We start from the raw sequence: 15,956 nt of genomic DNA, 5'->3' as shown, positions 1-15,956 counted from the left end.
AAGGTGTTCTAGTGTGGCGCTGTGGGTAAGCGTAGAACTGCAATGTTAGTTTGAACCATAATGAAATCTGTACTGGATAGTTAAGGGTCAGAGCTGACTCAATAGCACTTAACAACAACATCAGGAGGTAAAAAACAAGAACCATAAAAACACCCACCTCAGGTAGGTCTGCAGGTCCACTATGACTTGGAATGCACTTGACAGAACACACAACACTTTCTCTTAAAACTACGATTAACTTGTTGTTGTTGTTGTTAAGTGCCATTGAGTCAATTCTGACTCCTAGAAACCCTGTATAAGGTGTCCGAGGAATGCCTGGTGGAATTGAACACCAAACTGGAGGTTCCAACTGACCTTGCGGTCTAGTGCTTTATCCTACAGTGCCGCAACAGGACTCCACAATGAACTTGGATATCAGTAAATAAGCAGTATTTTTCCTCAAAATTTGTAGTAGACACACTTTTCAATTAGTTATGAACCCACTAATGAACTAGTATGCATTTGTATGATAAAGGTCCATAAGCTGTGATAATTTAAAACAGAAATTTTCTACAGTGAAACTGTATAAAAACTAGTTTTAGTAAAACTAAAAGTGAGTAATCCTGTTACCATTTTATGCCACAGAGTCAACAAATTAATGTTTGTCAAATAAAGAATCAGAAAAAAAGACTCATATCTAATTCTGAAATGTCAAGATAAATTTGAAAACATTTGTGTAACCTAAGTTATTTTCATTCAATCCCCCCTCTAGAGATAAGGTTATTCTCGAAACAAAATGCCTCAAAGCACTTTGCAGTCACATTTTTACTTGTCACAGTTGAATGTAAACTCTGAACATTCAATAGGGATAAATCAATGTTTACTGATGGGTTGTTTTCATCCACTTAATAAAACGATAACCTGCTTTAAAATGCAATCTCATTTACTTGCCATCTCCACTAGCTCTTATACAAAGGACTAATTTTAAATAATTCCAGGTCAGACAACATTATATGACATCAACAATAAATTGAATGGTATTGCTAATTTTTTAAAGGTCTGTTTTGATGATTATAAACAGTAAGAGCTAGTGAGAAATTTAAAAGAAAGAAATCTAGGCACAGGAAACTGTAATAATAAGCGTACCAATGATACTATAATATATCTATGATGACTAAATGCAGGTAAAAAAAAAAAAACAATTGTAGTATTAAACAGGCAAGATCTTCAGTTTTATATATATATATATGTATAAATATAATTTTTGAGAGAGAGACTAAGCTAATTCTCAGATTTCACATTGTTTCCCCTTGAAGTTATTTCTCTGACTAGTTGGGGCTAAGGGGTCCATCAACCTACTTTTTCCTCAAATAATTTTCCTACCATGAAAACAAATTGAACACCTCAACTGTGTGACTTTCACTGTGCAGAAAATTAAAAAGCCAATCAGGTGATGTCAGCTAATCCATGAAGACATATACAACATCTTCTAGGTTAAGCTGCTTTGCAATCACTTGATAAACTTATGACATAATCAAAAAGTTAATGGACTCTAAATCTTAATAATAACAGTGATAACAATAAAGCACTTAAACTTACCAGACAAATGGAGGTGGATTAAAACAATAAATAAACAAAACTTTGTGGAATATAGTATATCAGCTAATAAAGGGGGTTTACCTTTGATTTCAGATAAGTACTGTTGAATTGCCTTAGAATATCATAAAGGCTAATTAGATGTTTAAACAAAAAGTTTTGATAGGCCCTTATATTTTCTAGGATCCCACAGCCTTAGGTTTTACTTCTTAGAATTTAAATCATGAAATGTTCAAAACACATAGATCAATATACTAACTCTGCAGGTATTTAAACAAATTACATGATACATACAAAATGTTTCTTTATGCTAAAACTCAAACTTACAGATTTCAGTAATAAAAAGAATGCTGCACTGAAAAAAAAAGCAACACACACTCAATTAACATAATTACTGTTTTAGTAGTTTTAATAAATAACAATTTGTTCTATCAGTTCATAAGTGGAACAATAAAGCACCAGGATGTTTACTTATAAATTCTTTTTATTTGCTGTGTTTTCTCTACATGCTCCTATTCTCGCCAATTTATTTCAGGCACAAGGAAGGCAATTACAGGGTTCAAAAATTCAAGGGGTGTCAAGTTACTGAGCCAGTGGGGAGCACTCACCCACAGGATTTCCTAAGCAAAAGTACTTTCCTACCAATGCACTATGCTACTGTAACTTCTATCATTCTAAGGTATGGCCACTACAGTCAATATAACTTAATTACTGAGGAAGACAACCTCCAAGTGGTAAAAAGGTATTCATCTGCTTGAACTACAAAAGTCTTTTATCACAATATTTCTTTCTCCTGCATTTACTAGATAGAGATCTTGAACAAACGACATAGTAGAATAAGTAACTACCAATTAAGAAAATATTATAGATTCAAAAAAACCTGGAACGAAAATAGAGAAGCAATCACACTGTACTCCTCTGAAATTAGAAAACTTAAGACATAGCTAACGTGGTAATTTATCTTGTTCACAGGAATACTTAAAATTATATGATCACATCATGTAATAAGTAATTAGCGCTATTAATTTTGTATGTTTTTTTGGTTAGATTCCTTTATAAAGCAGACTGATGTGCTATTCAATCTTACCTGCACATTTGGTTCTGGTAATTAGTGGAGGTCCTGGAAGCCCTGTTCCACCTTCACCTGGTCTCGTAAGTAGAACGCGGATCTCATATTCAGTATCTGGATCCAAATGCCACAATTTGTAAGTTGGAGCGTTGACTGCATGGGTTTCTGTCCAAGATCCTGATGTCATTCGGTACTCCACTTCTTTCAGGATAATGGGGCCATCTCCAATAATAGAGTTGGCATTTAGTTGTATCAGCAAATATGTTGGCCCAACACCAAGCAGCTGGGGAGGAGCAATGGGTCTTGGTGGTTCTAGAAAAGATGGATATGCAGTCTAATTAGTTAAATAAGCAAAACACTACAATAACTACATAAATTCAAAACCCACTGCCCTTAAGCTCGTTCCAACTCATATGGCAAAAGGACACGGTTTCCAAGGTGCTGCAGGATGATACACTGGACCAGAAGGTCGGTAGGAACCACAAAGTTGGCGGTTCAAACCCACCAGCTACTCCTCGAAAACTCTATAGAGAGTTGTTATTAGTCAGAACCAACTCGAAGTCACTTAACAATCTATACAAAAGCGGAATGACGTAGCTTTCTACAGTTGATGCCATGGTGGGTTTGAACTTCTGACTTTTAGGTTAGCATACTAACACTGACACCACTGGGCCACCAGGGATCCTACTATGATAACTAGCTATAAGAATGTCTCTTAAAGCCTTAGGGATTGAGGAGTAATGTATTTAGGTTTGTTGTTGTTGTAAAGTGCTGTTGAAACGGTTCTGACTCATAACAACCCTGTTTGAGGAGCAGTTGGTGGGTTTGAACTACCAAATTTGAGGTTAGCAGTTCAGTGCTTATAATATATCATCACTATAGAAAAGAAAACCTGGACATGGGCTGTCTGACAGCCATTAAAGAGTGAATATTTTTGATGATGGCCCATGACCCTATGTAAAATCACAGCTCTTCCTTTATTAAAGAGGACTTTCTAGAAGATAATATGAAAGCACATTAAACAAACAAAATAAAGTATTTAGAGGTGGAAGTTTTCTTTAGCTTACTAAAGTACAGTTAACTTTTGACATTTTGGAGAGCCAAAGACCTTTGCAAATCTCCAATTTAATGAACACAGCTGTAACTCAAGATTTCATTCATGAAATATGACCAATTGTTGTGTTTAATTTTTCAAAAAAAAAAAAAAATTACACCTAGGCAAAATCACTACCATATAATTTGCCATTTATGAATAGCATTGTTGTAGTTGTTAAGTGCCATCGAGTCAGTTCTGACCCCTAGTGACCCTATATAGGGTTTCCGAGGAGCTTGAACCGCTGACTTTACAGTCTGACGTATTAACCCACAGCACCACACCAAGATTCCAGAATAGCATATGATAAAGCACTGCATCAAATATTAAACTCAAAAGTCAAACTTACAATACAATTTAATTTTTTAGCAGATGATACTTTCCTTGAAAAGAATGTTGGTAAATATCTTTGCAGTTGAACTTTCAGAAATGATGAACATTTTCAGAGCCCTTAACAACAATATGGGAGTCTTGGTGTGGCGCTGTGGGTTAATGCGCCAAACTGCAAAGCTGTTTGAACTGCAAGGTTGGCTGTTAAAGCTTACCAGATGCTCCTTGGAAACCCTATACAGGGTGGCTGTGGGTCAGAATTGACTTGACGGCACTTAACAACAACAACAACAACAATATAGCTGACATTATGTACTGGACTTGACAATAATGCTTTTTCAATGATCTAGATGATACTATTATTATGAAGATGATCTAATTAGTCAATTGTGAACAGATGAGGGCTGCTTTGACTCTGAAAAAATGTTATCAAAAAAGCTAAAAGACATTAAAGGAAAGAAAAAATAGAATTAATATCAATAAATTATTCACTGTTCAAAAAAAGAAAAAGAAGAATTTTTTTTAAGTGTTATTGTAAACCACATAATGGAAATTTAATAACTGCAGTTGGGGGGATCACAGAAGGTGTAGATAGAGGGAAGTAATGAGCCATTAGAAGAGGGCTCCAAAAGGTTCATGGAAAAAATAGAATTAAAAGATAATGGAATTTTTCCCATGGATCTTTTATAGTCACTTATATATTCTAGATTAGGATTTATAATGGAGTTACAATGCATGCTCAGGATGAGATATAATGCAAAACAAAAAAAGTCTATAGTATAGTTTTACCTTATATGTGTTTCAATAAAGCGAGGGTTTAAAGTTGGGTGTGTGAAAGTACAGTTTCCAGCTAATGAGTGTTGCAAAATTCCCTAACATAAGAGATAATAATAATCAACCTGCCACGATGCTAATATGAAAGTTACTTTCAAAATTCATATGCCAGATATTGACTAACCCGTAATTACTATGTTGTCCTGTTGTTATTAAATGATTCTGACTCATAAAGACCCTGCATAGTTACCGAGGAGCAGCTGGTGAGTTTGAACCATTGGCGCTGTGTTTCAAACTGACATTTCCGTCCAATTCTTATCCAACAGCACCTAACAAGACTCCTAGTCAGTGCTTACACTTGAACTGCCTTTTGAAATTTGCTGTGTAGCCCTTTTACTTCATCATTTCTTGTGGTGGTTCTAGCTTCTCTATGTTTAAAGTCTGGTGTGGTACTATAGGATAAGCATTCGATTGCAATGTCTGTTTGAACCACAAGATCGGTAGGAACCACAAAGTCGGCAAGTTTGCTATGAGTTGGAATTGACTCCATTAGCACTTAATAACAACAACATTGTTCAAGAGCAACTTTCCGAGTTTCTTGTGATGTCAACTTTGGTCCTTTCTTTCTTTCTTGTCTTGTAAATGACCTTTTGCTTTCTTTATGGATGATGTTTTTGATGTCATCACCCCAAAGCCCCTCTGGTTTTGGGGATTTGATACACTAATGTGTATCAAATATGTTTTTGAGATAATCTCTAAATTCAGGTGGGGTATACACAAAGGAATCCTGGTGTGGAGCTGTGAGTTAATGCACTGGACTGCAAAGTCGGTTTGAACTACAAGGTCAGCTGTTCTAGCTCACCAGTCACCAGTCCTTGGAAACCCTATAAGGGTCATTATAGGACAGAACGGTACTTAACAACAAAATACACAAAGTCATATTTTGGTTCTTGTGGAGTTGTTTTAATTTTTGTCATCTTCAGCCTGAATTTGCATAAGAGCAATTGGTGATTTGTTCTACTGTCGACCTTGTTTTGGCTGATGATATTTAGCCTCTCCATAATCTCTTCGAACAGATGCAGTCAATTTGACTCAGGTGTATTCCATCTGGTGAGGTCCAGCTATACAGTTGCCAGTTACATTGTTAAAAAGTAATATTTGCATTGAACAAGTTATATATAGGTCTTGCAAAATTCTATCATGCTATCTCCAGCATCATTTCTATAATCACCACAATAATTTGCAACTACAGATCCTTCCTATTTTTCCAATTTCCACAGTCAAATCATTATCAATACATCTTGACTATGTGTTTGATCAATTTCAGACAGAAAAAATTGGTTGTTGCTGCTATTGTTAAGCACCATTGACTTGATTCTGACCCATAGTGACCCTGTATAGGGTTTCCAAGGAGCAACTGGTGAGCTTTGAACCACTGAACTAGCAGTTAAACTGACCTTGTGGTCTAGTACTTACCTACAGTGCCACATGAGGACTCCTAAAAGTTCATAGAACTATTCAGTTTCATCATTATTGGCTTTAGAGGTTGGTGCAAAAATTTTAGTGATAATGGTGTTTACTGGTCTTCCTTCTTGCTGTTGTTAAGTGCTATCGAGTACGTTCTGACTCATAGTGACTCTGTATAGAGTTTTCGAGGAGCAGATGGTGGGATTGAACCACACACCTTATGGTCAGCTGTCAAGTACTGATCCTACAGTGCCACACAAACAGTTCTCAAAATTCCAACTGAAAAGGAAGGACTCTTCATATCAAGGATCAAACTTAGCTCCCCAGTACATTGGGTTGATAGGGGTGGACAACATGGACACTGGCTATCAAAAATAGGGGGCAATGAAGGAACGAAATGGCTGGCTTACAAACTTTGATGAGTGTGCTTAGTTTCAGAAAGAGGATGGGGGAGGATGAGGACAAATTTTTATGATTTAAATGTGTGTAATTATCATGAGGACACATTGTGATTGTCTCAACTGTAAATGTAGAAGAGGGAGTAAAGAGTAACTAAAAGAGGGAGTAGTAAATCTTCCATTTCAGGAACAGAGGACCCTAGGACCAGCAAGTGGGAAGAGCATGACTAGAGCATGGAATCCTAACATGAAAAGCAGCAACAGCAGAGACAATGGCTGAGGTGATGACACACACACACACACACACACACAGAGAGAGAGAGAGAGAGAGAGACAGACAGAGAGAGAGAGAGAGAGAGAGAGACAGACAGAGAGAGAGAGAGAGAGAGAGAGAGAGAGAGAGAGAGAGAGAGAGCAGCTGAGAACTCTAGGCTAATGGATTAAGGAATGTTGTGTGCCTGTGGGCTGGAGACTGGCTTGCAAAGTGTTTCCCTTGGACATTTAAATGAATCTGTATTTTCTGTTTTGTATGCATATGTGTGTATATATATATAAAGAGGTGGTGCATGGAGGGGATTATAATCATTGCAATGAAACAAAGTACAACTTCTTGAATGTAAAACTAATAATTTGCCCTGTAAATTTTCACTCTGTTCACAATAAAAGCTTAAAAAGAAAATGATGAGAAGCCAAGAGTCAGAAAAGAAATGGAATATACAACTAATTCCCTCTATGAACCTTGGCCTCTTCTGCCTTGAAATAAGAGCAACTAGGTAGTATGCAGCTAAGGAGTTCTGGTGTGTTGTGACAGGATAATGCACTGGACCCCAAGGTTGGGTTGAAACACAAAGTCAACAGTTCAAACTCACCTGCCGCTCCTCGGAAACCCTATATGGAGTTGCTAAAATTTGAAACCCACTAGATGGCACTACTAAACATTCTGATCACTGTCACAATAGAGCCTGATAGAAAAGGCAAAGAAAACGTACAATAGAACTTCAAAGTCTCGAAGAATTCAGACTTTTTGCACTGTGTGACTGGAGGAATTCTCAAGACTATCGTCCTAAGGTATCCTTTAGACCTGGAACAGAAACTATCCAGTGAAATCACCTTTTAACTAAATAGCAGATTAGCTCAAAAAAGTAAATTTCACCTTTGAGCACAACATACTTTTTAAAAAGTATCTATATGAGAGCAAATGAAAAGCAATTACTCTAAAGCATGGATGTGACATTGGAGTGCAGGGAGACTAAAGTAATGGGTGTGCGACAGACAACTAGAACAGAAATAATGAACAAGTTGACAGAAACTAAAGAATGTAGCCATTGTCACTGTGTAAAAATCGTTGAATGGAAATCTGTTGTGTTGTGCATGCTTTCACCAAAAATATAATAAAATATTAATAGTAAAAAAAAATAAAAGAGAGAAAGTTAAGGATGGAAAATTTATATTATGACATTTTCTTACATTTATCTTACACAAGCTTGGGTAGACCAGGTGAATGAGAAAGCCGATCTATGTAAGGGATTCAAAAGCTTCATAGAAAACTTTCATTGTTTTTTCATTCTATTTTTCCATGAACTTTTGAACCCCTGTTGTATTTATTTTTTCAATCCTAAAACCTACATGAAACTACACAAAGAAATTAACTTATTAGAAAAATGCAGATATCTTCCTAGACTATCTGACTGTTTCAAATGTTTTAAGAAGCAGCTTGTATATTGTGTAGACACTTAGTTAGTTTATACATACAATGTTTGTTTTCATTCCAGATGGCTCACATACTGACTTATTTAAGTAAAAAACAATGTTAAATCTACAGCTCACTGTGGCTCCACCCCAGAGCAGCAGCACTGCCTCACTTACTTTATAGCCCGCAGTGTGCTGTTGTAGGAACAGCACTGAACTGTCTGTGAACCACAAGCTGCTCCTTGGAAAACCTATATATACAACAGGCTCATTAGGAGTTGGGATGGACTTGACGGTACTTAACAATAACAACAAAAACTTTTAAAGAGATATGACACTTAACACAAACAAAATTGATCCATCCAAGAAATTATATGAATTTACATGCACTCTATATTTACTAAGAAAATAAACTGCTATCCTTTGTATTTGAACTCATGGTTACTCCCATTTATTTTAGAGAACTTTATTCCTTAGGGGTTTCAATGAAGGGATGTGATTTTTATGTAAGTAGACTAGAGGTGTCTCAGGGTGGATTTCAATCAACTGTTTATATCACTCAAACCAAAAACATCCAAACACTGTGCAGTAGATTCAATATAGACCCTAGAGAACAGAGTAGAACTGCCTCATCAGGTTTCCAAGGATATAAGTCTGTTTGGAAGCAGACTGTCTCATCTTTCTCCTTCGAAGTGTCAACCTTTCAGTTAACAGCCAAGCACTTCAAGCCCTGTGCCACCAATACCCAGGAATCTTACTTTTCACCTATCAAAATCCAATACAACATTGTCATGAAAAATAAGGTGAAAACAAAAGACATGAGAAGATCTGAGGGAAAAAATGCAAAGAAAGACTTCGAGGAAGAAGACAGTAGGGAAGAAGCTATTACCAAAATAAAATATTGGAGACAAGTGGAAGAGTAAAGAAATGCATAGTTTTTTTTACGATTTTCATCTTCAAGATTTTAATATGCAAAATATTTTTTTTAAAAAAATATTTTAAACAGGAGTCAGGAAACCTAGTGCATACATCCAAAGTGCATATATGACAAATAGTTGGGTAACTTGAACATGCTATTTAACTGCTTAACACCATAATTTCCTCAAGCCAGGCATTATTTTAAGAATTTAAAAAGTCTCAACATATCAAAATACAATAAGCCCTATATGTGATGTTGTTTTCTTTTTGCCAGAGAGAATACAAATTTTAAAACTGGAAATAAATATTCAATACTAGTATTGTTAAATGCCATCTATTTGGTTCCAATTCACAGTGACGCTGTATAGGGTTTCCAAGGAGTGGCTGGTGAACTTGAACTGCCAACCTTGCAGTTCAAACTGACCTTGCAGTCCAGCATAGTAATCCCAGTACCATACCAAGCCTCTATCTATCTATCTATCTATCTATCTATCTATCTATCTATCTATCTATCTATCTATCTATCTATCTATCTATATGAAAATGAGTCAGATGCAAATTGGCTCCTGCCCTGAAAAAGGGCAGCAACTCCTTCTGGTTACTTTTGCATCTTGTGTTAGTCAAATAAACACAGGGGTAGCACAGTAATCAAAGCTGTAGCTCAAATTTGGAACTGTGGCACTTTTAAGAGCAGCTTAGAAGCATATACATTGATTAATAGCATGATTAGAGGAAGTGAAACATGGCATTAATGAGACTAATATACCACTACATATTAAATTTTTATGTTAGAAGTAAAAAGTAGTCTTACATTAGCATATGTATTTTGTTTTGAGGCCCTTGAGAACAAGAAGGTTTATTTATAAAATCTCTATTCATTTCAATAAATTATGCATGAATTTTAATCAGTTAGAAAATGAACAAGTAATTGTTCTACAGCAATATTAATATTCTCCATAACTTAATACACTATCAGACCCAGAGGTGTGGTACAAATAAATCCCAATAGTACACTAGGTATCAACTGAAGCATGCAATCCCCAAAATACTAGATAAACTTTGCTGATGTTACCAATTAACTTTCAATTAATGAGTTACAATCATTATTCCAGAGCTGAACTTATTATAAATCCCAATTATACATTCAAATTGCTTTATTTGTTTTTATATTTCTGAAAATGTTATACTGTCTTGAAATAAGGATAAGACATTATGAAAGTATATTCTCGTCCAATTATTCCCATCTAATGCTAATTTACAAATGTTTGTATCACTTATCAGATTTTACTTAATTAGTAAAATGCAAAACCAGAAATAGAAGTCAGAAAGCCAGGGAGGAAAAAGTCAGAGTTAAAGAAGTAAATGCAAGGTAAATAATACTTCTATGCTCATTTTCCAAATAGATGATCTACGCCTCAATCCTGTCTCCTTCCGATATTTTTAAATTCATGCATATTTGTCAAAGATGCTTTGGTCAAAAATATTTCAAGATCACCCTTTCCATTTTACAAACCCTCACTATCATCAAGGTAATTCCAACTCAGAATAATCCTAAAGGACAAAGCAGAACAGCCCCTTTGAGTTTCTGAGACTATAAACCTTAACTGAAACAGCTTCATCTTTCCCCTGAGGAGCAGCTTGTAGGTTTGGACCACTGACCTCGATTAGCAGTTTAATACTTACGTTACAGTTCCACCTCTTACAGAAACAGGCACTGACTATATCATTAGGTTCAAATGAATAGTTTAAGAAATTACCACAAACGATAGGTTAAAACAACAACAGAAATTGATTCTCCCAGTTCTGAAGGCCAGAAGTCTGAAATTGGTAACACTGAGGTGAAATCAAGGTGTCAGCTGGGCCCCACTTTCTAATTGGGCTCTAGGGGAAAATTGGTTCCTTGCCTCCACCCAGCTTCTGTTAGGCTTGTTTGAGGCCACAACACACCAGTCTCAAACTGTCTTCTCCTTTTCTACATATAGTCAATTCTTCTTCTTTATAAGAAGAGAATAATATGATTGTATTTACCAGACAACCTCACATCCAAAAATCCTTAATCACACCTGCAAAGACCATTTTACCTGATAAGTCACAATCACAGACACCAAGGATTAGTGCATAATATATTGGAGGCATTTTTCAGCCTGCAATCACAGGGACAAATCCTTCCTCCCTAGTGAAATCTAAACCCCAATTTTTCCTACTTGAGTTCCTCAGTGGATTAAATGGTTAACACACTGAATTGCTGTTCGAGTTCACTCAAAGGTTCGAGTTCACTCAAAGGTTCTTTTGAAAAACCAGTCATTGAAAAACATACAAATACACAGGGACCACCAGGAGGTGAAACAGGTTTACAAGTAACTGATTTGGAGTGATGGTCTCTGGCAGGGGGATGGCAAGCAGGAAATACTTCTTGGAAGAAACATTTTGCTTTACTTTATTCTTATCATCCTGGTTAAATTCAGAGCTGTTGAATCTATTCATTGTTGCTGTTTTTAAGGGCTTTCCATTGATTCCAACTCATAGTGACCTTTTATAGGGTTTCTGAGGCTTTAAATCTTCACAGGAGCAGAAAGCCTTATCTTTCTCCAGGAAGCGGCTAGCTGGCAGACTCAAACCATTGGCCTTGTGGTTTGAAGTCCAGTGCTTATCGTATGGAGCCACTACCCTGGCCGAATGTATCCATACAAGAGCTAGCCATAGTGACTTCTTTTGGGCTATTTATGTGTTGCAAAAGGAAATTAAATTAGAGATGATAAAAAATTGTAGCTCAAAATAACTATAGGAGTTAATGTTACAAATTTGTGCACATTTCAACGTTTCCTTGGAGATAGATTTGTTTTTTTCTCATTTGCTACCATTTATTTACTTAAGCAAATGACTCACTTCAAAATCAATGTTTTTATATGATTAGATAATTCTACCACTGAAATTTTGATTCACTTCCAGCTACTGTTACACACAAAGTTCACTAGTTCAAGATTTCCACTGTTCAACTCTCTTTCCTGTTATTTACTGTATGATCAAGTAAGGAGTAACGGGCATTACTGGGAAGGAAAAATGGCATCAGCATATCAAATAAGTCAGGAATTTATTTATCATCTACGCTTTAATAATTTCTGAAAGATTTTTAATTATGTCTCAACAGGATAACAATATCACTTAATGGTACTTGAATGTTTTATGAAAATTGAAATAATAGCACTGATGAGTAGATGATGGCCTTTTCTCTCATAAGAAGTAGAGAGCATAATTAGGAACATTTTCTCCTTAGGTATTTGATATCATAAATATGACCACGGGATTTGTTTCATTTTTTCCGTAGATGTAGGAGCCCTTAGGTAATGCAAACAGTTGAACACTTAACTACTGACTATAAAGCTGGAAGTTTGAACCCACCCAGGGGAACTTGGAATAAAGGCCTGGCCATTTGCTTCTGAAAGAGCATAGCTCATTGCCCTCAAGTAGATTCTGACATGTTTTGACCCTAGAGAACACAGTAGAACTGCCCTAAGGATTTCCAAGGCAGTAATCTTTCTGGATTCATGATTCAATTTTCTTTTCCTGTTACTTACTGAACAACCAAATAAGAGCTAATGAGTATTTGAAAGAAAAAAAGAATGACATCAGTCTACCAACTAACCCAGGAATTTATCAGCTACACTTTAAGTTGGTGTGGCATTACAGGATAACCACTGACTCCTAACCACAAGGGTGGTCGTTCGAACCCACCAACCATACCAAGGAAAACCTATACTGGATTGCTACCACTCAGAAATTACTCAATGGCACTTAACAATAATCTTTATGGACCCAGACTGCTACATCTTTCTCCTTCAGAACTGCTGGTGGGTTTGAACTGCTGACCTTTTCATTAGAATTCAAGCATTTAACCAGTACACTGCACTGAAAGCTCACAGCCCTGGAGCCCAACGTTTACCCTACACACACACAGGACCGCCATCATTTGAAATTCACTGTTTGCTTCTTAGTTTGCACATTTTTTGTTAGATGAAAATTTTTCAGATTTAATTTAGCAAGGTTTTTCCTGTGCCCACATTTTATAAGCAGTAACTCAACTACCCTTCTGACAAAAGAAAAACACTTACTTGTCTTGTATTACAGATATTCAGTCCTAACCATTTACTCTTCTGCTATTATCACATCATTCCAGTTCATATCAGTGATATAGTCAGTTAGTCATATACGTTCACTTAATAACAACAAAAACTTACTATTAAGTTTTTGTTGTTATTAAGTGACATTGATTTGGTTCTGGCCCATAGCAAACCTGTATAGGGTTTCCGAGGAACGAATAATGAGCTTGAACCACTCACCGTGTGGTTCAAACTGTCTTCGCAGTCCAGTGCATTAACCCACAGCACCACACCAGGTCTCCCTATTAAAAAAGTGCCTTACATTGAGAAGGTTAATAGGCTACATTTTTCTGCAGTGGAAGGCACTTTTATATTAATGTCTATTTTTTATAATTTATTGCATTAAATCCTTTATAAAATTCATCACTTCAATTGATGGATATGTTTTTCAAATACTATCCAGGAAGTTTATAAGCAATAAAGTTAACGATAAGACATTATATCACAATGTTTGTTGTTGCTGTTAAGTGACATCTTGTGGGATCCAACTCATAGTGACCCTGTGCAGAAGTTGCAGAGGAGCAGCTGGTGAGCTTAAACCTCCAACCTTGCAGTTCAAACTGACCTTACAGTTCAGCACATTAACCCACAGCAACATAAAGTTTAGATGTCATCAAACATACGCTAGTACCTAAACAAAGTATCAGACAAAAGGGGCCACCTTACCCATTATCACCTCCATAAAAAAAAGGGTGGTGGTAGTGACTGTGTGCCGTGGAGTCGGTTCCAACTCATAGCGACCCTGTACAGGGTTTCCGAGGCTATAAATCTTTACGGGAGCAGAATGCCTCATCTTTCTCCCGTGGAGCAACTGGGAGTTTCGAACTGCTTACCTTGAGGTTCGCAGCCCGATTCGTAACCACTACGCTACCAGAGCTCCTTAAAAAAAAGGGGAGATGCAATTAAAGTTGGACAATGAAAAGATGATGTACTGGGCCCTCGTAACACACTCATAATATTTCACTCTTTCATACACACACAAACACACACCTAAGAGAACCATGAAATAAGCACAGCTGGAGGGTCAGAGAAAAAGAGGAAGACCCCCAACAAGCTGGATTGACCAAGTGGCAGTATGAATGGACTGAAGCGTGGCAACAGTAGTGAGGTTTGGCCCAGGATCGGGCAGTGTTTCATTCTGCTGTGTATAAGGTCACTGTAGGTTGGTACCGACTCGATGGCACCTAACAACAACAAAGAAGTTGAAAATAAGTTTTCAGGAAAATACTGCAATTGAATATCAAATCTGTCATTTAATGAACTATTGCAGGTTTTCACTATGTATTTCAAAACCATGTAAATCAATAATTTCTTCATTTATTCCCATTGGTTCTCTACTGTGCTATTGGCCATGAGTGGATGAGGGCCCAATGATGCTTAAACTCATGAAATGGCCAGGGTAGTCCCTCAAATGAAGAATTCACCAGCAAAAAATGCCAATAAACACCAATGGAAAATGACAACACAATGGTAGACATCATTTTCCCTCCCAAATTCACTGCTTTTGTTAGCACACAGTTTACTTCACTCACATTCTCATTTCTCAATAGAATACTGGAGCAGAATTTTGAGGAGGAGTGTACAAATCCTGTTTTTAAGTGCCATCAAGTCGGTACCAACTCATGGTGACCCTGTATAGTGTGTCCAAGGATTGGCCGATGGGTTTAAACTGCCAAACTTGTGACTAGCAGTACTGTGCTTATGCTATCATACCACACCAAGACTGATGTGTGCTACAATTTCAGTGTAGTGTTAAAAGTGCATGTTTGTCCGATTGACTATTAAAAGAACAAGCAAGTTGCTCCCCAGGAAGCCATCAAGGCAAGTGGTCAGATCCCCTCAAGGCAAAACCCCTTCCAAGACTGAAACTCAAATGGAATACACTAACAGGCATATGTTCCTGCTGCTGACCATGTTGATCACCTTTAATGGGAAGTGGGGCAAAAACAGCAATGAAGTTGTGAACTAAATCCCGACTACATTCAATAGACTCCTGTTAATCTGGATTGACAAAACCTGGGGACTCCTGGACCCGGGGGCAGGGACGTGGCCCCAGAGGACTAGAATGGAGTGTGAAGCATACAGCTGATATGAAATGAGGGGAAATGCACAAGAACACCCACACTTGCACATAGTACCCATTTGACTTGACAACAAAGGCTGGATGATCAGAAGACAACTAGAGGAAGAAAGAAGAGGAACAAGAGCCAAAAAAAAAAAGAGTACCCACTACAAGTGGATGAACTTGACCTATGCTTGTGGATGCAGTATGACAAAGTGAGGATCATTCCCACCCCCCTAGTACACACAGTCCACAGGGTTGGGAACTTAGACTCTGGCTACCCAAAATGGGGACTACAAAGGCAAGAGGTGACTGGCTTACAAACTTTCAATAGGGAACCTAGCTCCAGAGGATACAGGGAAAGGTAGAACCTCCACTGAATTGTTTCCAACCTGTCTGGATGGGGTTGATAAAAGGTGAGGGG

At 37.1% G+C, this 15,956-nt stretch overlaps 1 protein-coding gene across 4 annotated transcripts in view; it reads right to left on the bottom strand.

Annotated features, from left to right (window-relative positions):
- PTPRK (protein tyrosine phosphatase, receptor type, K) overlaps window positions 1–15,956 on the bottom strand; it is a 756,434-nt gene that overhangs the window by 301,507 nt on the left and 438,971 nt on the right. For all 4 annotated transcript variants that reach the window (XM_006834676.1, XM_006834677.1, XM_006834675.1 and 1 more), the window contains exon 7: window positions 2,663–2,956. In XM_006834676.1, the coding sequence (XP_006834739.1) occupies window positions 2,663–2,956 (294 nt within the window). The remainder of the gene's footprint in view (window positions 1–2,662; window positions 2,957–15,956) is intronic.

This window comes from Chrysochloris asiatica, unplaced genomic scaffold, assembly GCF_000296735.1.
Source record: "Chrysochloris asiatica unplaced genomic scaffold, ChrAsi1.0 scaffold00013, whole genome shotgun sequence".
In the NCBI taxonomy this organism is placed as follows: domain Eukaryota; kingdom Metazoa; phylum Chordata; class Mammalia; order Afrosoricida; family Chrysochloridae; genus Chrysochloris; species Chrysochloris asiatica.
The sequence above is the reverse complement of the archived record's forward strand: the minus strand, read 5'-3'. Positions and strand labels throughout refer to the sequence as shown.